Source organism: Anolis carolinensis, chromosome 4, assembly GCF_035594765.1.
Source record: "Anolis carolinensis isolate JA03-04 chromosome 4, rAnoCar3.1.pri, whole genome shotgun sequence".
Classification (NCBI taxonomy): Eukaryota; Metazoa; Chordata; class Lepidosauria; order Squamata; family Dactyloidae; genus Anolis; species Anolis carolinensis.
In genome coordinates, this window is record NC_085844.1 from 155128759 (window position 1) to 155150994 (window position 22236).

At 39.3% G+C, this 22236-nt stretch overlaps 1 protein-coding gene across 1 annotated transcript in view; it reads right to left on the minus strand.

Annotated features, from left to right (window-relative positions):
* LOC100557359 (calcium-activated chloride channel regulator 1) overlaps window positions 1–21826 on the minus strand; it is a 32423-nt gene extending 10597 nt beyond the window's left edge. The window contains exons 1-9 of the mRNA XM_008109302.3: window positions 21671–21826; window positions 13916–14056; window positions 13460–13610; window positions 12436–12544; window positions 10507–10675; window positions 6526–6747; window positions 4111–4335; window positions 2624–2801; window positions 1806–1912 (exon numbers count right to left, since the gene is read on the minus strand). Of these exons, the coding sequence (XP_008107509.3) occupies window positions 1806–1912; window positions 2624–2801; window positions 4111–4335; window positions 6526–6747; window positions 10507–10675; window positions 12436–12544; window positions 13460–13610; window positions 13916–14056; window positions 21671–21826 (1458 nt within the window). The remainder of the gene's footprint in view (window positions 1–1805; window positions 1913–2623; window positions 2802–4110; window positions 4336–6525; window positions 6748–10506; window positions 10676–12435; window positions 12545–13459; window positions 13611–13915; window positions 14057–21670) is intronic.
* Window positions 21827–22236: the final 410 nt, after the last annotated feature.

The window sequence follows — 22236 nt, forward strand, 5'->3', positions numbered from 1 at the left end:
GCTGTTGCTCCTTTTCATTTTGTCGGGTACGGCCAAATTGAGCTTTGTACGGGGAACTTTAATAATATATGTTATTTGGACACATTTTCTTTGTACATAGACTATAGTATGTTTGTATAGAAAAGCCTTTTTTCCTCACCCTCCTCACCTTGCTTTCTAACAAACCCCTATTTCCCTCCCACCATATAGGGGGTGTTCTGATTGTGATTTTCCTGCATGGCAGAAGGGAGTCAAACTGAATGGCCTGGGTTTTCTCCTATTATTATTATTATTATTATTATTATTATTATTATTATTATTATTATTATTATTATTACAAAGGCTGAGTGGCCATCTATCGGGGATGCTTTGATTGTATTTTTCCTCTATGGCAGAAGGGGGTTGGACTGGATGGCCCCTGGGGTCTTCTACTGAAATACTGTGAAATTTATATTGGTCAAAACGTTTGCCCAAGCCTGGTATATATACATTATATATAATATAATATATAAACACTTATTGAGCCTCCACAAGAATCTTTTGCTTCAAAAAGGGCTCCATGGCTGAAAAGGTTTGAGAACCCTTGCTATAGAGACACAACATTATATAATCTTAAAAGAAGCATATAGGTTTCCAATATGTTTCTGTTCTGAAGTCAAACTTGTTGAGATGACATGGGAACTACGAATGGCTTGGTACCTTGATATGTGCCCCCCTGTGGATTGAGGTCTGGTGGATGTGAGGGAGGTACTCTGTGTCCCACTGTGTAAAGAGGTGGAAGAGGACCTTCTCAGTTGTGGCACCACAATTGTGGGATGCCCTCCCTCTAAAGTCCTGATTGGTGCCTGCACTGATTTCATTTAGACACCAAGTAAAAACATAGCTTTTATTAAAGCCTTTGGACCTCACTGTTTTATCTCAAAAAGTCCATGGACATGGTTTTAATAAGTTTCTAGTGCCTCTATGCAATCTAGGAAATTTTAATTTAAAATGTAGAGGTTTACATGAGGACATATAAAACTCTTGACTCAAAAAAATACTGCTTAGTAACATGTTTCAGTGGCATGTTTGAATTGTACAGAAGATACGTCATTAGCATGTTTCCAGAAAAAAAATATAATTGTCCCTCAACATTTTCTTTTGCTTCACACAGGTCCTGTGCCCCTAATAACAGCGACTGTTGGGATGACTACAAAGTTTAAAGCAAAGAAGCAAAGAAAGAAAAGCAGAGAAGTGATTGGAAGTAAGAGCATTACCGGTAATATGTTGCTTTGGGGTTAATGAGGAAATAAGAAGAAGGCTTGTCTAGTGGTAGCAAAACATAAATGTCTGTCTATTTATTTGACTGAATGATTGGTTGACTTATCTTCTGTCTTTCTCTTTCAGACCCAAAACATGGACTTTGGATTAGCAAGTTCAGGGATGCTATTACAGTAGAGTCTCACTTATCCAACACTCACTTATCCAATGTTCTGGATTATCCAATGCATTTTTGTAGTTAATGTTTTCAATACATCGTGATATTTTGGTGCTAAATTCGTAAATACAGTAATTACTACATAGCATTACTGCGTATTGAACTACTTTTTCTGTCAAATTTGTTGTATAACATGATGTTTTGACGCTTAATTTGTAAAATCATAACCTATTTTTATGTTTAATAGGCTTTTCCTTAATCTCTTCTTATTATCCAACATAATCACTTATCCAACATTCTGCCGGCCTGTTTATGTTGGATAAGTGAGACTCTACTGTATTTCCAACTTACTGTTAACATTACTACCCCGCAAAAACTCTGATGATTTCCAAATCTTTGAAATCCAAACCTGAATAGATTGTTGACTGATATCTCCACTTTCAGATGAAATTCTACTGAAAGCATCGATGAGGCCGTTGGAATCCAGACTATCAGTGGCAGAAAATTTCAAGCCTCCTGAATATGATAAGAAGAGTAATCACAATAATCTGAGAGCTGAAATACAATGTGAATTTTTTATATTATATTTTATAGTGATGCATCAAAGATTGTTTAACAACTGCATATAGACCCACTCACTGTTATATATAGACATATAGTTCTATGGGATCTGTAACTTCTTTACAAACAAAAGTGTTCTTTTATACAGAGACAAGCAGTAAAATAAGTCCTTTTTCCATTTGCCAAAAATACACATTTGTAGCTAGCTAGATGTTCAGATTAAGACAAGAAACTTATATAAGGATTATAAAGAGCTCCCCACATAAAACAAACCCCGCATACTAATTTAAAAGGATGGCCTGGGACAATTGTCTTGGCATACTTTCAAACTAGATAGTTATAGCATTATGGTTGCACTTTAATGGCCTTTGCTACATCCTGTGGAATTCTAGTATTTGCAATTTGGTGAATCACAAAGACCCTCTGAACACCCCTTCCTAAAACATAATTCCCAGGATTTGATAGGCAACATAGTACTATAACTCTGTAATTTGGAAGTCCCCACCAAGTGGGCCCTACTACGCAACCGTGGCGTTCTAGAACAATTTGCAGTGGTGCAATTAGCCCTGTTCCACATAGCAGAGATCTATTTAGTATCAAATCATAATGGCTGACTGTGAATCTGTCAATGCTGATAGACTTATATTTTGATTAATTATTACGTACCAGTCATGTCTGCCAACATTTCCAGTTCTTTTGCAGCATTTGGCCCTAAAGCAATGGTATGAATTATAGACCCACTGCTTTGAACTTCAGCAAAGCAAGAGCTTACACTATTATCTTCTCCATCGGTCAAGAGCACAATTTCACAGCCTTCTGTACTTGTGTATTTTTCTAAAAACACCTAGATAAAAGAAAGAATTTGTAAAACTCTGTGCTAATATTGCCATATTAGCACAAAAGCTACATTGTGTGCTAATATGGTAATATTAGCACAAAATGTATTCATATACATATATATACACACGTGTGTGTGTGTGTGTGTGTGTGTGTCAATGACCAGCATTAGCACAAATAATGCAGATGCCAGAGCAAACTGCCTGACGTTAAAATATAAGATAAACTTCTTCTAAATTTGACAAACATAGCCAGTTTTTGGCATGAAATATGGATCAATTAATTTTTTTCTTATAAGAGTCAGAGGCAGAGTTTTGAGCCTTTCCATATGAACCAGCAGAAAATAAGCTCACTTGATTTCCAAATGACAGCACTCCAAATGTTTCACAAATCATCTTCAGGCTAAACATACCCAGTCATGCTGAAGGGACCATAAGCCAGAAATTAGTAAACTATTGCCTATATAGCCTTGTCTCTACATATATCTTATAGCCTTTATATGGACAATATAAGCACTTTGTATGGACCAAAGTAGTATGTGCAACACAGGGCCTATACCCCTCCCTTTGCTGTGAGCTGGTGCCTTCCTTCAGGAAGTTCGAAAGGAGAGAAGAAAGCTCAAAGTAAACAAGTTAGGTCATTGGTATCACTTATGCCAAGTAGGTGTGGAAGGTGAGGAAGACCCTCAGCCATTGGTCAATTCTACATAAGGCCGAGATATAAAATTCTTTGTTTGCTACGACATGCTTTACAGCAGCCATTTGCAAGTACAAACCTTTTGGGGTGTGTACGGCTGTCCTGCCTTCTCATAGCTATGTGAAAATAAACTGCCTTTTGCATCTCTCACGAGACTGAGTTTCTCTGCCTGATTTCCCTCCTGAGCCAGGACCCTTTGAAGGCAAATTGTCTTACAATGCTTCATAGAATTTAAGTTCCAAATCCTTAGCTATCTTGAGAATATCTTCAAAACACATTTCAGGTTGTTAATATTTTTCCTAAATGGCGATGCCCAGAACTGGACACAGTATTCCAGGTGAGGTCTGGCCAAAGCAAAAGGGATTGGTAGTATTGTCTCCCACTTTAGTCTGTTTTGGTCCAAATTTGCATGGTTTTTAATAATTAGTTGTCAATCTTCTTTCATTTGACAACCCCCACCCACGTTATTGCAAAGCCCCTAAAAAGTGCATACATAAATATGCATAGATATTTATGAAGTATTTCCAACAATTGGTTCTAAGGTTACTAGATAAATAAGATGTAGTCCAACACATCTAAAATCGTAAGTAATGGCGTATTTGATATTTTTTCTGCTTCACCTGAAATCCTTGACGCACTCCAGAACAAATGATAGTTCCTCCACCAGCTGAAGTAGGAAGATAGTTTTTAAGAGATTCCCGCACACTGTCACTGGTAATCTGCCGTAAACCGATCTGCCTTGTTGCGTAACTGTTAAAAGTTACAATTCCAACCCAGGATCCTGTTTCAATAATCTGGAGAAGAAATAATTCTGCAGCTTGCTTCAGTCGAGCAATACGATCATACTGCATTTGGGAAGAAAATATAGAAGTTTCAATACATATATAAAAAAGAATGAATAATTGAAAAAGCTATTCTTAATTATTAACAGCTCTTTTTACAAAAAAAACTCAGTTAAATAAACTTTTGTTAATAAAATACAGACAGATAACTAAAATCTACAAAAGTTCTGAATACCTTCATCTATGTAGTAATCATAAATAGCCATAAATACTATTTATATCCATATGAAATGAATGGAAGATACCCAAGAAAACAGTTCATTTCAATGATGCTTAGAATGCAGTCTTGGAGAATACTCATCTGATATTTTATTCGTATTTCTCAGTTAATTTTCAGAATTTACTGTTAGATGTCTTCTTGTTATTTTTACTACAGATGTCCATACCCTGGTGCACTTAATATGTTTTAGACCTTAACTCCCATATTGTTAGCAGAGTCTAACAATATCATTGACCCATGGTGGGTGCTGCTGAACACAGTTTTCTAGCTGCTCTATGGCATCTTCCCAGGAATTTTAGCTGTTGCATCAGCTGTGCCTGTTGCTTGAAACATCACACTGTTAACACTTTTCTGCATATCCCACCAACAGCAGAAGGTTGATAGTAGGACTCAACAGACAAATCTTCTGAGGGTCTAGAATCCAATGTCCAGAGAGGCCCATCTGACTTTCCATCAAAGGTTGGAGGGGATAGGGGGGAGGTAAGAGTTTTAAAGGCTATTTTAGTGTATTTATGGTATTTTACTGGGTTTACTGGGTTTACACGGAACAATGGCTTCAAACTACAGGAAAGGAGATTCCACCTGAACATTAGGAAGAACTTCCTCACAATGAGGGCTGTTCGGCAGTGGAACTCTCTCCCCCGGACTGTGGTGGAGGCTCCTTCTTTGGAGGCTTTTAAACAGAGGCTGGATGGCCATCTGTCAGGGGTGCTATGAATGCGATTTCCTGCTTCTTGGCAGGGGGTTGGTCTGGATGGCTCATGAGGTCTCTTCCAACTCTACTATTCTATGATTCTATGGTTGTTGTGCATTTTCCGGGCTGTATGGCCATGCTCCAGAAGCATTCTCTCCTGACATTTCACCCACATCTATGATAGGCATCCTCAGAGGTTGTGAGGTATATTGGAAAACTAAGCAAGGGAGGTTTATATATCTCTGGAAGGTCCAGAGTGGGAGAAAGAACTCTTGTCTGTTGGAAGTCAGTGTGAATGTTGTAATTGATTAGCATTAATGGCCTTGCAAGCTTCATTCATACCTGGGGGAATCCTTTGTTCAGAGGTACTGCATCATGAAATGTAACTGATGTTGGATCTCCATTATAATAACTACTGGATAATAGTAGATAATAACTGATGGGCCCCACACAAAACCTGCCTTAGAAGTCAGGGAACACCACCAAACAGGGTATTATTAAGGAAGTAGATAGTTGTGCAGTGAGTGAAAGAGTATTCATCATTTTCTGCCAGTGAGGTGCTTTCTGACAAGTAATCACAGAGATCCCTGCCACAATGGTTTACTGTTGGAAGAGGGTGGATACTAATAATAATAATAACAACAACAACAACAACAACAACAACAATTTATATTCCGCCCTATCTCCCCAGGAGACTCAAGACAGATTACTGTTCTTCAATGTGTCAGAAATCTCTGTGTTGGTATCATTCCATGGGTTGTGAAAAAGCACTCAGATACTGCAGTGGCATACCAACCATACACATAAATTGTAAAATGTATTGTGTCAGAAATCCAGTTTCAACATCATGAATACTGATGTCATAAACTGGATTTTGAGCCTCAAATATAGAAAGACAAGCTCAATTTTAGCTAGATAAAAAGGTGGGCAAGTACATCTTTTCCTACTTTCACTGCAACAGGTCAGGCTTCTGTTGAATTAAGCAAAAGTTCTGAGCCAAGACCTTGACTGCTTAGGCTAGTAACTGCCGGGGGAGAGACAACTTATAAAGAAGGGAATCCTCATATTCTGCACTCACCCTACTACTGTGGGGTAGTAAAGACTGACCAGACCCACAAACCTGACCAGACCCACAAGTGGAAGAAGCCATATGCTGCTTAGGAGATGGAATATATGCATATGCAATAAACAGTTTGAGATAGACAATAACAGAGTTATGGTTCCTTTGTGCTGATGCTTGCATTACAATTGAATTCCAAAGAAGGAAAACGGAACTTACCGTAGTCATACTACCAGAAACATCCAATACTAAACATACAACTCTGTCATGTGTTTGCAGCAATGAGATTGCGGGTGCAGATGGAGGAGAATTTATTGGGAATGAACTGGCATAGTCAGAGGAGTTCATAATGACTTCCCAGGTACTTCTGAAGTTGCACTGTTTATTCTGCATATTTGTTGCCTTAATGTTGTGATTACTTTTATTACAAAACTGCATGGCCTAAGTGAAAAGGGAAAGAAAGAAAAGGAAATAAAAAGTTAGATTTTAATTCCTGTGTTATAAATGTCCCTTCATAATTGGTTCTATCATAAAAACATGGGAAAAGTTTATTAAACTGCAAAAACTTTGTTTTTGTGTTCTGCAAAAAAGGTTAAAGGGGCATATAAAAGGTGAAAAATTGCACATTGAAAAGTTTAAAATGGCAGCCACAAAAACAAAGTTTCTGGAATATAATAACTACTTTCAAAGTAAGTAGCACACAGTTAAACAGGAAACAAGACTTTCAAATCAGGAACAGAATTTTTTCCAATATTTTTGCATAGTGTAATACACAGAGATGTTATTTCCTGGACTGTAAACACTGTGGCAACTTATTCTCCACAATATTCATATAAAACAAACCATGTGCAAACATAGTGTGGAATGCATCCTGATCTGTGAAGATTCTCATCAGTCCAAAATTCTTCTTGTTAATTTCTCAACACTTGAAAACCTTGTATTTAGACCAGTCTTTACAATATTTTTAATATTCTTTTCATCCCTAATCCCCAGAACTAGTCAAACCTAAATGCGTTGCTGTGAGGATCTTAGCTTTCCAAACTGTGTGTGACAACACATTAGTGTGTCAGCTGCAGTGTGTAGTTGTGTCACAAAGAGTAATGAGAAAACTCTGAGTCCATGTGAAATAAGCAATAAGTCATATATTTTAAAAAAATATAAACAAGTGTTTCATGAGAAGTGTTGTATCCCCATACATATCATTATTACAACTGATGTATGTGTCCGTATCTCTTATAAGGGGTTGGCTTAATCTCCAGTTTGCTAGTAAAACTGTATTACTGTGTCACAAAATAATGCATGTCTAAAATAAGTGTCAACAACATGAAATGCCTGGAAAGTTCTTCCATAGCATGATGAGCATGAAATAGGGAAATCACAGATACACTACATCATACATAATTTAAGTCTTAGGGATGATTTACATGGGTCACTTAATGAGAGACTGATCCAGAATGACAATATTCCGGAATATCCCTGTGTGTGGCTACATCACTATTTTCCTTCCCACTATGGTCTGCTGAATCTCCACCCTTATGTGTATCATTTTTTGTTGCTGTGGAGTTGGCCATGGAGCTCCAATAAGCTCTTGTCTGTCACTCGTCTCCTTTCCTGGTGTCAGCAAAAGCATCTGCTGGAGAGGGAAATGGGGAAAGGAGGTGGGTGATCACTCCCCCTTCCCCTAAGTCACAGGGAAGCCTTCACTAAGGGAGCCAGGAGCAATTTGGAGCTCTGTGGCCACTGCTACAGTGACAAAAAATTATATAGGCAAGTGGCATCCCTTTTTCCCACACCACAGATTATGAGGAAAATGTAATGGCCGCACTGGCCAATGCCAGTTTTGAATCATAACCAAATCAACTATTCACATGACCATGATGTGTGGGGCTGATTTGAAGTTTCACCCAAACTCTACCTAACATGGAGCAAAAACACATTAATTGGTTTTGCCCCTCATTGGAGGCAGGAAGACACTGTGAATCATGTAATTGTCCAGTATTGACTTCTCACCCGCTTCAGGGTATATGCCCCATGCAGTATTACAAGGCACACTGAACCGATTTTCTGGACGGGCTACAGGTACAAATCATTAGTGTCCCAGCTCAAATATCTTCAATATAGCATCAATAGAAGATCTTACATAAGACTTCCTCTGCTTCTGAAATATTACAATAGTTTAACTTATAGAACATTAACGCTAGAAGTCAAAGCCAAGGGCCTTGCCCGCCTAGCTCAAACTAAAATTTAACAGTTGATAAAGCCCCTGGTAGTGGCGCAGTGTGTTAAAGCGCTGAGCTGCTGAACTTGCAGACCGAAAGGTCCCAGGTTCAAATCCCGGAGCGGAATGAGCACCCGCTGTTAGCCCCAGCTCCTGCCAACCTAGCAGTTCGAAAACATGCAAATGTGAGTACATTAATAGGTACCGCTCTGGCGGGAAGGTAACAGCGCTCCACGCAGTCATGCCGGCCACATGACCTTGGAGGTGTCTATGGACAACGCTGGCTCTTCGACTTAGAAATGGAGATGAGCACCAACCCCCAGAGTCGGTCACGACTGGACTTAACGTCAGGGGAAAACCTTTACCTTTTAAAGCCCAAGCAAAAGTGTGATGTGGCTCTGTATATGTGTGTTTTGAGTATGAGGAAATTGTGCTCCATTTCCTCCAAAGGTTCGCACAACTTCCATTTTCTAAAAGGAAAGGTGCACCTGAAATATACAGTAGAGAATGAATTATTTTCATCTCGAAAATGCTAACAGGTGTAAAATGAGGATAAGAGGAAACCTATGAGGAGTGTCTTAAAGAGCTGGATACATTTAACCTGCAGAAGAGAAGGTTGAGAGACGACATGATAGCCATGTATAAATATGTGAAATGATGTAATTAAAAAGGGAGCAAGCTTGCTTTCTGCTGCCCTGGAGACTAACAACCTCATCAGACGGGGCTTACTTTGGTGGCATACGCCGGTTCGGCCCTAGTTGACCCATGGGGCCCACCAGCTCCCCTCTCACAATGCAAAGGAACTTCCGGCAGGGCTCTGTGTGTCAATCAGCACAGAACTGGCTTATGCCACCACCACGGCAACATATGAGGCTTCCCCTGTTACACAGGAAGCAATGAGGTGAAGCTGTGTGGTCAATGCTTCATCCATAGGATCAGCTTCCTGGTAAGCCGAATGATGCAGGATGAGAGCAACAGGTTCCTCACGCCCCGCAACGGTAGTTGTCAGATTCACCACAAAGCATGTGATTCTAGGGTCCGTGTGAAGAGGTCATAGGACTTAGAGCAATGGGTTCAAATTACAGGAAAGGAGACTCCACCTGAACATTAGGAATAACTTCCTGACTATAAGAGCTGTTGAGCAGTGGAACTCTCTGCCTCTGAGTGTAGTAAAAGCTCCTTCCTTGAAAGCTTTTAAACAGAGGCAAGATGGCCATCTGTCAGGGGTACTTTGAATGTGCTTTCTTTGCATGGCAGGGGATTGGACTGTATGGCCATGCAGTCTCTTCCAACTGTATGATTCTAAGATTATTGAGCACCACTGCTGAAAGGTGAGGCTTTTATCAGTAAATAGTAGAATGCCATGATGAAACAGGAAGCATCCAACATTACACCAGAATCACAGATATGCCACCATGTGTGTGTGTGTGTGTGTGTGTGTAAATGGCAGACGCACTCCCAGAATCCTTGGAAATTCCAATCAAGGATGGTGCTGCCATCACCAGAAGCCCTTGTTTGGGATAAAAGTCTTGTTATTGCAACTGGTCTTGTTGTGTAAGTTTAACAGCAGCTTACATTGTCCCGAAATAGAAAAAAGTAGACATGGATGCTATAAAAAGACAAATAACTAAAATTATGATAAAACTTTTTAAAAAACCAGAAAATGAGAAGGGAAAAAAATTACATGTTTACAATATCAAAGAACTGCATTGATAATCAAGAAAAGTAGAAATGAATATGAAAAAACGAAAAGGTAACAGAGGGAGAAATACAAAGAAAAAAAATCATAAGAATGAGAGATATGAAAAAACAGTTGAGATAATTGGGAAAATAATTAGCAAAACTTGGATTTGCATTAGTTACAGGACATAAAAGTACACTATTCTTAATTCATATTTAATTTGGCAAAAATTGGAAAATGTATTGTATTCTTGAAGCAAAGGATTAAAAAAAAAAATCCTGGGGTCATTACCCATACTTACTGAAGACAGACTTTGCATGTACATTATAGATGCTGAAGCGGTTTGTTTTTTGTCTGGAATAAATTGACATCCAGGCTCATAAAGTTGTGTTCGGTATTCAAATTTACACTTCCTGGCAGCTCCTGTGTTAGATCGAAATATATACTGTCCAGTGATCCCGGCTGAGCATCTAAGTGATATTAGGAATAAATATAACTAGCCAATCATAAAATAATTCATTTCAGATAACAGCATTTTAATATGTTACTTCATGATCTCTGGGGTCATACAGTGATGAAGGAGTAATCTTAACATAATAGAAAGAGCTTTATCTTCTATAGTAAGCATCAATGCATTGGGTATTACTGTATATGCTCAAGTATAAACCGACCTGAATATAAGCCGAGGCACCTAATTTTACCACAAAAAACCTGGGAAAACATTGACTCCAATATAAGCCAAGGGTGGTAAATTTCAGAAATAAAAATAGATACCAATAAAATTACATTAATTGAGGCATTAGTAGGTTGTTTTTGAATATTTACATAAAGCTCAAATTTAAGATAAGATTGTCCAACTCTGATCAAATCATTATTCTCATCTTCTTCAATGTAAATGTGCTTATGTATCCTTTTAATAATAATAGAGTAAAATAATACATGTAATAATAATAATAATAATAATAATAAATAATACAGGAAAATAACACATGTAATAATAAATAGAGCAAAATAATAAATGCAATAATAATAATAAGATCAGAGTGAAATAATAAATGTAATAATAATAATAATAATAATAATAATAATAATAATAATAGAGTAAAATAAATGTAATAGTAGCAACAGTAATAGAGAAAAACAATAAATGTAATAATACAAATAATAATAGAGAAAAATAATAAATGTACCATATATTCTCGAGTATAAGCTAACCCAAATATAAGCCAACCAGGACCCTCACCCGAGTATAAGCCGAGGGGGGCTTTTTCAGTCTTAAAAAAAGGGCTGAAAAACTAGGCTTATACTCAAGTCAGAGCCGGTCCAACAATGAGGCGAATTAAGCAGTCGCTTGGAGCGCAAAACATATGGGGGCACAGTCGAGACTGCTTTTTCTGTTGATTTGATGTAAAACATGATGTTTTGGTGATTAATTTGTAAAATCTTAATGTAATTTGAGGTTTAATAGGCTTTCCTTAATCCCTCCTTATTATCCAACATTTTTGCTTATCCAACACTTTTATTTTTCAGTGATTGGTTTTTGGGGGGGCGCCAAAATTCTGTTCGCCTACACTTGAAAAATACCTAGGGCCGGCTCTGACTCGAGTATATACAGTGACTGTCTGTTCTACATAATACTTAATAATATTTCTTTAAGAAAAACAGGCTCACCTTTATTATACATGTATTTAGAAGAGATCCTTGCAAAGTAATGACATTTCATGACCATTGAGGCCATGGTAGCACAGCAGATGACACCGCTAGCTGGAGGAGATCTGCTAACCAGAGGGTTGGCAGATCGAAGCCATGAGTCGGAGTGAACTCCCAACTGTCAGCCCTAGTTTCTGCCAACCTAGCAGTTCGAAAGTATGTGAGTAGATCAATAGGTACCACCTCGACGGGTAGATAATAAGGTGCTCCATGCAGGCATGCCAGCAATTGGAGAAGTCTACGGACAACAGGCTCCTCGGCATGGAAAATGGAACAAGAGCACCTCCCCATGGCCAGAGTTGAGCATCGCGGTAGACGCCGGAGATAAGAAAGGGAAAGCTTTTACCTTTGTCTGTCTGTCTATTGTATGTTGTTCACTGTATAAAAAGGCATTGAATGTTTGCCTTATATGTGTACTTTAATCCAGTTTGAGTCCCTCCGGGGAGATAAAGCGTAACATAAATAAAGTGTATTATTATTATTATTATTATTATTATTATTATTATTATTATTGATATACCTTGTTGCTTCAGCCTGGTTTACTCCAGTAGTATAGAAAGGTGCATCATTGTTGTATTCATCAAAGACACCCCATCTGAGATGAGCCCATTCATGGACTAAGACTCTGCCTGTGAAGAGCCAGCAAAAATTCTATTACTTTGCTTTGTATTTACAATTTGTGAAAGTACCCAGTTTCACCTGGGTTAAAATGGGTTAATCCTACCCTCACTGTGGTGCTCTTTCTCTTCCCTCACTACTCACTTTCTTTTATTATTCTTTCAACTGATCTTTACCTCCCTTCTGTCTTTCATCTTATAACAGTTTTATCTGGATTAGAAGCACCTTTGTTCTCTTCCAGTTCAGCGCTGCCCACTTTTCCTTCTTGCTGGCCTTTCACTCTCTCAAACCAATTTGCAAAGTCAGCCTCCCCTTCTCAGAATTGTTTTTGGATATTGTTTTTCCGTCATCAAATCCACAACATATTCAAGGCATGCCAGATTGTCCAAGTAGTGAAAATAACAATGAGTTCAAATGCATTAGAGTAAAGAAAATTTCCACATCCATGGAGCTGTATCCTAAGTCACAAAAAACCACAGTGTGCCAGCTGATGAAGAAAGAGTTGCTATGAACTGGAAAAAAAAACTTGATGATCTATAACAACAAGAAAATACATTTTAACAGCTATAGTCCCATCCCATAATGGCCATGAACAAAAAATGTATAGCTTCATGCCTACATGGCACAATGAAACCTATGTCTAGGGACAGCTCTGTCCTCCAACACTGGGCTGTCCTTCCCCAGCAGCTACTCCAGACTGTCTAATAGCAGAGCTGGTGGCACATAGTCTGAAAATACATCGTACAATAAGCTGGTTAAAGGTAAGCAATAGCACACCCAGTTAAACTTAACAAGATTATTGGTATGGTCTGAATATGTATGAATCAAACATTTCCAATTCCTATGTAAACTTCAGAAGAGCATTAAAGTGTTCATAGAAATTCACTTAACCTGATAAAAACTGAATTTCAATCAACGGATAATACCTCGTGGTCCATAAACATCATGCATACTGTCATTTGTCAGGAAGTTAGATGTCAAATGAATATAGCGTCCCGGTTCTCCACACCCTCCATACTGCAAGGTGTAAGGGTCATCTCCATATTTTAGGAAAGGATCAGCTACTATGATATCAGCCTAAAAGAAAAAAAAATCCATGAGTGGATGGTAAAAACATGTAGAACTGAAAATTTACAAACTAGTTGAAACGTGGTTGAATTTATGGATATATGGTTGGATTAATTTTTATGTTTAGTGGTCTAAAGATGGCTTTTTGAAAATTGGTCTAACTATAGCAGCTTTTAGGCTTGTTGGTAATATGCCTTATGTTAAAGAGGCTTGTTTTATCAGTCATGAAGGGCAACAGTCTAGGATGCAAGTGGTAGCCCTCACTTCTCCAAGGAACCTGGCACATCCTCGGCTTGGACCAATTCCACATTTACCTTATCATAGGATTCTGTAGTAACTCTTTTATATTCAGGCTTGGGTGTCCATGTCAAAGGAATTATAATTTTTACAGACTTGAAATAAAACCTTTGCTCTGTCGCACTGAAGAGATAAGAAGATGCATCTTTAACCATATCCTAACAGGCAAAGAGAAGAAAAGGCATATTATGTGTTACAAATTTATGTTTAAGTCAATAGCATAAATTTGAATTTCATTTTCACATTTACTTCCTCTTTGCTAAAGGTTTTTTAGCCAAAGGTCTTACAATATTACCTGTAAGAAATATGGGAACAGGTTTTACAGAATTCGGTAGAACAGGTTTAAATTCAGCCTATCAGCATTTGGTCACAGTTGAGCAGATTATCCTGTGATTTTAACTATTAATTCACAGTTTGGCATCTAGTTTGGGGGAGCTTTATCTAGCATACAATATATTACTGGTACACAAAAAATGATGAATTTTTTTGGTATTACTTGAGGTTAGAGGCACAAGAATGAAACCAGATTTTTCAGGGAGGAAAACCAGGAAACACAATGTTTGTTCTGTTTACACTATTCAACCCCAGTACTAGAATCTATAGCCAACTCTTGTTTTGGAAGCACTTCTGCATGACTTAGCCAGTTGAATGTTGGCACATATGAAAACATACAAAGCCTAGACCAAGAGAGGGCAACTATGGCAGATCCAGTAGTCACTGTCCTTCCTGAGACTCTCCAGAATTGCCAAACAAACAAAAGCAAGAAACATAACCAAAAGTAGGCAGAAATTGACTTCTATAGTTTTTTCAAAGATGGTTTTTGCTCTGTAACCTATTAAGAAAGTTAGGCCGAACAGTGTATAGGGTATAGGGTTACAGCCTGTGTTGGACAGGATTACACCCCCCTCCCCCCGAAGATGCAGGTTCGCAGCCTGGGGGTAATCCTGGATTCACTGTTGAATCTGGAACCCCAGGTCTCAGCAGTGGCCAGGGGAGCCCTCGCACAACTCAAAACTGTGCACCAGCTGTGCCCTTGGGAAGTCTGACTTGGCCGTGGTAGTCCATGCTCTAGTTACATCCCACATAGATTGCTGCAACACATTCTACGTGGGGCTGCCTTCGAAAACAGTTCAGGAGCTCCAGCTGGTCCAATGAGCGGTGGCCAGGTTATTCACTGGAGTGGCGTACAGGGAGCATACCACCCCCGTTACGTCTGCTCCACTGGCTGCCAATCTGCTTTTGAGCTCAATTCAAAGTGCTGGCTTTAGCCTACAAAGCCCTAAATGGTTCTGGCCCAGTCTACCTGTCTGAACTTATCTCCCCCTATGAACCACCTCAGAGTCCGAGATTGTCTGGGGAGGCCCTGCTCTTGGTCCCACCACCTTTTCAAGCGCAGTTGGTGGGGACGAGAGATAGGGCCTTCTCAGTGGTGGCCCCTCGGTTGTGGAAATCTCTCCCAAGTGGTGTCAGGTCAGCCCCCTCTCTCCTGGCTTTCAGAAAGGGAGTTAAAACCTGGCTTTGGGAGCAAACCTTTGAGAAGTAGTTGTGCAATAAGTTTACTTGAAATCGTGCAATTGACTTTGGATCAGCCTTAGACCTTGTCTTTGGATGCTGTGGCTTAACATTGGATTGTATTTTTAATATAATTTTATTGAGGTTTTGTTTTTGTTTTTTCAAATTTATTACATAATAACAAGGAAATAAAAGGGGGTAGAATTTTGGGAAAAGAAAAGAAAAAAGGAGGGAGGTTAGGGCTGTCTGTGGGCAAGCATGTAACCGGGGGGGGGGGGGGCTTGAGGAGCTTCAGACGTCCCCCGAAATTCTCAGGGTGGTCCGCGAGAAGGCCTTACATTTATTATTTAAACTGTTATGTTTATTCATATCATGATCTGATCACCATGCTCAATATATCCCATATATCCCGGGATACCGGTACAAAAGGTTTGCTAGGGTAGACCCTCTCCCGTTCAGGCTCAGCCCCCCCCCCCCCCCGTGAACCAAAATCCCAGCCCCTCCCGAAACAAAATCCTGGCTACGGGCCTGTCTGTGGGGGTTGGGCCAGGGATAGGGAAATGGGAAGGGGGAATAGATTGGGGATAGGGATAGAGAGGGAAGGAAAATAAAAAGGAAACTAAAAAGGAAAGAAAAAAGTGTTTGGTCTTCCATTCTTCTTCCCTGCACCCATTCACAAATTATTCATTTCACTTATTTGTTTTCTTATCCCCACTTTGTCTTCCATCTATTTGGCTCTATCGTTTATTTCTCCTTTATATATTCTTCAAACTGTCTCCAGTCAGTTGTCTTTATTGGTTTTCCCTGGTTTCTTTTCATTAAAAAGGTTAATTTGTCCATGTCTTTTATTTCTTCCATTTTCTCTAACCATTGTTCTTTTAAAGGTATTTCTTCTGACTTCCAATATTTTGCAAAAATTATCCTCGCTGCGGTTGATAAGTATGTGAATAAAATATCTTTGTTTTAATTGAAATCTGTGTCTGTCATTTCTAATAAGTTGTATTCCAGTTTCAATGGGAAATTCACTTTTAGAATTTTTTGGATTCTTAATGTATTATTTTCCAGTATCTAACTTTTCTTACAGGACCACTACATATGATAGAATGATCCTTCATGTGTTTTGCATTTCCAACATTTGTTCTGTGAGTTTTTGTACATTAGACCTAATTTCTTTGTGGTTATATACCAGTGGTGGAACATTTTGAGCCAATTTTTTTTCAAATCTGATACATATGTATATTTTAACTTTTTGGTCCAGATTTGTTCCCATTCTGTGATTTTGATAGTTCATCCAATGTTCCTTGCCCATTTTACCATGCTGCCTTTAATTTCTTTTGTTTCTGGGGACCATTCTATTAGTTTGTTGTATATTCTTGTTATCACTTTCTTTTCCGTTTGCATCCCTTTGTCCCAGAAATTCTCAATACATTGGACTGTATTTAAATATGTTTATATGTATGCTTATTTTAATTTTAATGTAACTTTTAATGTTTTATGTTGTAGGCACTATGTAGTGCCACTTGTAAGTTGCCTTGAGTCCCCCCAGGGGTTGAGAAAGGTGGGATATAAATATGATAAATAAATAAATAAATTGTTTCTGTCGACCGGGGGTCCCCAAACTAAGGTCTGGGGGGCAAGTTGCAGCACTCTAGGGTCATTTACCTGGCCCTGCCATAATCCTTTGGCTTAGAGCATACCGTAACGGAAGCCAGAAAGCTGGAAATGTTAAATGGCCTCTGTGTCTGCCTGCGTGTCATTTGTCTAATGGCATTGAATGTTTGCCATGTATATGTACATTGTGATCCGCCCTGAGTCCCCTTCGGGGTGAGAAGGGTGGAATATAAATACTGGAAATAAATAAATAAATAAATAATCAGGTTGCCCTAAGTCTGAAATAATTTGAAGGCAAACAACCAAAATCCTAATTAACTTGACTATCTCATTAGCCAAAAGAAGTTCCACACTTCTCCTTGAAATACTAGGAAGTTTATCTTGGTTAACATTGTTCTTCTTTTAAAATATTGTATTGTTTTTTCATGATTTTTTGTACTACAAATAAGATATGTGCAGTGTGCATAGGAATTCATTCATTTTTTTCAAACTATTGTCTCCTCCCCCCCCCCCCCCAACAGCCTGAGGGACCATGAACTGGCCCTCTTCTTTAAAAGTTTGAGGACCCTTGCTATAGACTTTTGGAAAAGGAGATACACTCTTTGGAGGACTGTGGAAAAGGCAGTCCATATAATTTGAGAAAGACTGAGACTTGAGAATTAACTTTGGGTGCTAAATGTAGCCCCACAGACTGTACTTCATCCACAACAGCCTAAACTATACAATTGCACTGAGGCAGTGAGGCCACACACAATGTTATGGGTTAAATTGGATGGCTTCAACTTTAATTCAAATACAATTACAAGTCAGCTTTATTTCAAATTAATAACTTCATTGGGAAAACAATGAGTAGGCACAATAAGGTTGAGGGGATAGAATAATCAAATCTTTTGCAGGCCAACAAATGCCTAAGCAGGAAATCAAGCCGTAGAGGTCTAATAAACATCTCAAATGGCTTGTCATATCAAGCAATATGTGGAACATGTCTAAAGAGTCTTCTGGGAAGAGATCTCCTGCATCTTTCCAGGTTGCAGATTTTCTCCAATTTTTCCCACCCATTTAGCCACACAGGACTTTCTTCCTCCCAAATCATGCCTGATGTCCCCTTCCCTTCCATATCTGACAGAGTAGTAAGAGCAGTATGGATACACATGACGAAGCATTAAAATGATAGTAAAAAGGACAGAGCAGAACAGACAATAAAAAGGAGGCCCATAGGAAGCAGGATAAACTTTGGGGGTGACAAAAAAATCCATGCTACAATAGCATGGGAAACCATTGTGACTCCCCCCCCCCCCCCCAATGACAGCCTGGGTATTCACTAGGAAATGGGAAGGAAGGCACACACTGAAGGTCTGGCTGACAATGTTTGCCCACCATGTTCTCTCATGAAGTCTTGTAGGTAGTCGTTTTTCAAGATCTCCATTGAGATTGGTGTGAGAATCATGCCAAATCTTACTCTAACAACCACATCATATTGAAGTCCTGAAGCCAAGAAACAAAGGGGGCGTTTGTTGGGCAGCAGGGCAAATCTGGCAGGCAGCGTAGGAACCAGTCTCCCTGCACCGGCCACATCGCCTCTTCCTCATCCCATGGGGGAAATGTCGCCATCTGGCTTCCGCCTGCACCTTCTCCATTCCACTCTATGAGTTCATGAACGGAGCCTCGCCAGAAGTACTGTAGCTGTGCATCGTGTAATGTTATTTGGTGGGCTCTGTCCAGGAATGGTGCTGGAAATGTTATACAACAGGTCTGTTTGCCCATGTGATGAAGTCATAAATCTCACAATGGCAGAGTACAGGCATTGTCCTGGTCCAAAGCTAATATATCCATATATCAAATGAAATTTTGGGTTTTACACAAACTGTTGCTTTTCATTATTCATTTTGTGACAATCTATTGCTTTTTCATTTCTAAAGGAAAATTTAAGTTGATCATACCTTTACTATGTCAAGTTTTAAAGGTAACATTGATAGGTAACATTCCAGTGGGTTGGACTCAAAGTATAATTATCTCCATATATAAAAAGGGTGAAAGATCTTCCCCAATAAATTATGATCCAATTAGTTGCAAACTTATATGCCTGGTATCTATTATACAAGTTAGAGAACTGGAGCCCAGAAAATAATATCATATCAGACAGGATTCAGGATTAATTATTCTACCTTGAACAAATGCTTTGTGTTTTTGTTTTTTTTTATCGTGTCAGAGGCGAATTGAAGTCACTTCTGGTGTGAGCGAATTGGCTGTCTGAAAGGACATTGCCCAGGGGATGCCCGGATGTGTTACCATCCTGTGGGAGGCTTCTCTCATGTCCCCGCATGGGAAGCTGGAGCTGACAGACAGGAGCTCACCCCGGCTCACGGATTCAAACCGCAGACCTTCAGGTCAACAGTTCAGCAGGCACAAGGGATAAAACTATTGCGCCACCATGGCTCCTTGCTTTGTGCTGAACCATCTAGTATGTAAATACTTATGATCAGGCCTGTAGCGAGGGGGTGGTTTTAGGGGTTCAAACCCCCCCCCCCGAAATTTTTCGGGTTATAAAAAAAAACCTGGTTTACTCATGAATTTTAACTGGTTAACCAAATCCCCATGCTAAGTCTATGAGATGCAAAACATTAAGAGTCCCTCCAGGCACTATTTCAAGCAAATATTGACAGGTTTGTAGCGGGGAGAGGTGTGTGCTAGGGGTTCAACCCCCCCCCCCCCCGAAATTTTCAAAACCCCTCCCGAAATTTTTTTCTGGCTACGGCCCTGCTTATGATACAGAAAAGGCAATTTTTGTGCAACATTTATTTGTTGGAAAGCTACTTTTGACACAGTTGACTATGAACTGTCTCTAGCTATCTAATACCAGTATTGATCATCGTCTATTGTTACTTCTAAGAACACTCTATACTGATACATCCTGAAGGTGAGATTGTCCTCACTGGGATCTCTGGTGAATTCTATTCAAACAGGCAGAGGTAAAATAAGTTGTGTAGTGACACCTTTACTTTGTAACTGTTTCATTAACAATATTTTATATCACATGGATAATTATACATTCTCTCCCCACCCCATAATTTGTCAGAGGAAAGTCCCCCTGCTTCTGTAAACAGATGATATGGTACTTCTCTCTCATAATCAGAAGAATCTTGATTAATCTGGAAATATATTGTTTGGCCAACAAACTGTCAAAGTGTAGTCTTCAGAAGTGGGAATAAGAAGCACAATAGGCATATTGAAACAAATAAGATAGAACAGGTGACCTCATATTTTTACTTGCATATATTATTTGCTGTTCCTGACAACCACATGTCAGGGCTGCAAAACCCAAAGATGAACACCTCATGAGTACAATTCTTACATTTTGGTATGCCACAGAAGAGAGACAGGTGTCCCAAATTTGCATTTAATTAAGCAGAAATCCCAGGTGCAGGTATGGCATGGATCTAAGCCACTGGTTCTCAGCCTGGGGTCCTCAGATGTTTTTGACCTACAATTCCCAGAAATCCCAGCCAGTTTACCAGCTGTTAGGATTTCTGGGAGCTGAAGGCCAAAAACATCTGGGGACCCAAGGTTGAGAACCACTGCTAAGCTATAGAGCAGTTGACTGTTGACTTTGGTGGAACCCAAAATTGAAAGTGAAGAATTATATTCAGGGCTCCAAGGTACACTGTGGTAAAGTAGTTATGATTTGAAACAGGATCGCAACCCTAGCTTATGAAGATTTGTCTTTAATTTCTGGTTAAGTTGGAAAGGAATGTGACAAAACTGCCTAGCAAAATCATGTTTTCAGGAACAAACTCGCTCTTAAACCATCAAAAGAAAAATGCTGGTCATGAAATATCGCATGGTTTAATCAAAAAATTTCAGAAATGTCTTTTTCTCAGAAATAGAAACCTCCGCAGGAAAAGGTATGAAACGTTTTACTATACTTTGCAATAGGACATAGCTGACTGCCTGGAGCAGTGGATCTCAGCCTATGTATCCCCAGATGTTTTGGCCTTCACTCCCAGAAATCCTAACAGCTGGTAAACTGGGATTTCTGGGGACCCACAGGTTTATTTATTTATTCTTCAAACTTATATGCCGCCACTCCCCTAGGGCTCGGAGCGGCTTCCAAAACAGACTAAAATCTAAAACAATTTAAAAACAGCAATAACAGAAATCAAAAGCCTGCCGAAACAGGTGTGTCTTACATGCCCTGCAGAAGGCTGATATGTCCCGCAAGGCACGAACTTCAGGTGGCAGGGTGTTCCAAAGTGATGCCGCCACTGCTGTAAAGGCTCTGGTTCTAGTTGCTGTTAGGCGCAAGATCTTAAAACTAGGAACTTCCAATAGGTTTTGGTCTTCAGAACGGAGGGATCTCTGGGGTTGGTAAGGGGTGAGGCGGTCCCTCAGGTACATCGGCCCCATACCATGTAAGGCCTTAAAGGTAAGTACCAGGTTGAGAACCACTGGTCTAAAGAGAAAGAGTGGCACTCCATGCCTCAACATTTACTATTGATACCCCTTGTTCATGGTGGGGGCTGGATGCTCAGTAGCAGCAGCAAACACCAGCACTTACAAACTTAAACAAAGTTTCAAGTTGATGATAGTTTGTTAAAGTTAGTAATGCTTGAGGCACTACATCAAAATATTTAAACATTTAGTAATCTTACCTTTATGCTGTCAATTATTTTATCGTCTTCAGGTATCCCAGGGTTAATTGCAATAATGACATTTTCAAACCCACCATTGTTGAGCGTTACATTGATCCCTGTAACCCTATGGAGCAGCACAAACACCATTAAGAAATGCCATTGATTCAGCTTCATCTTTGCCAATGCCAGGCTGAATACGGCACAGTTTTGGGTTACAGTATTATACAAGTTCTTGGCCCTGCCCCCTGCCCACAGAGGGAAGTTTTATGATGGGACTATGATCAGCTGTTTTTATGTATGTGAAGTCTAAGACAATCTTTATAAGAGGTCATAAATAACTCAAATCTATTTCCTTGTTACCACTTGCAATGATTGTCTTGTAAATATTAGCAAGCTGAAACTGAAAATCATAGCACCCTAAATATAAGAGACCCATGGGTTCAGGGCATGAGCCTAAAATTCTTTACCAACCCAGTTGTATCTGGTGACTTATTAAATACATAGAAATGAGAAAGAAATAGTGTCACATTTAGCACAGGTATATTTCATTAATAACCAGAGCTAGTGACTTCCTCAGTGAAGGA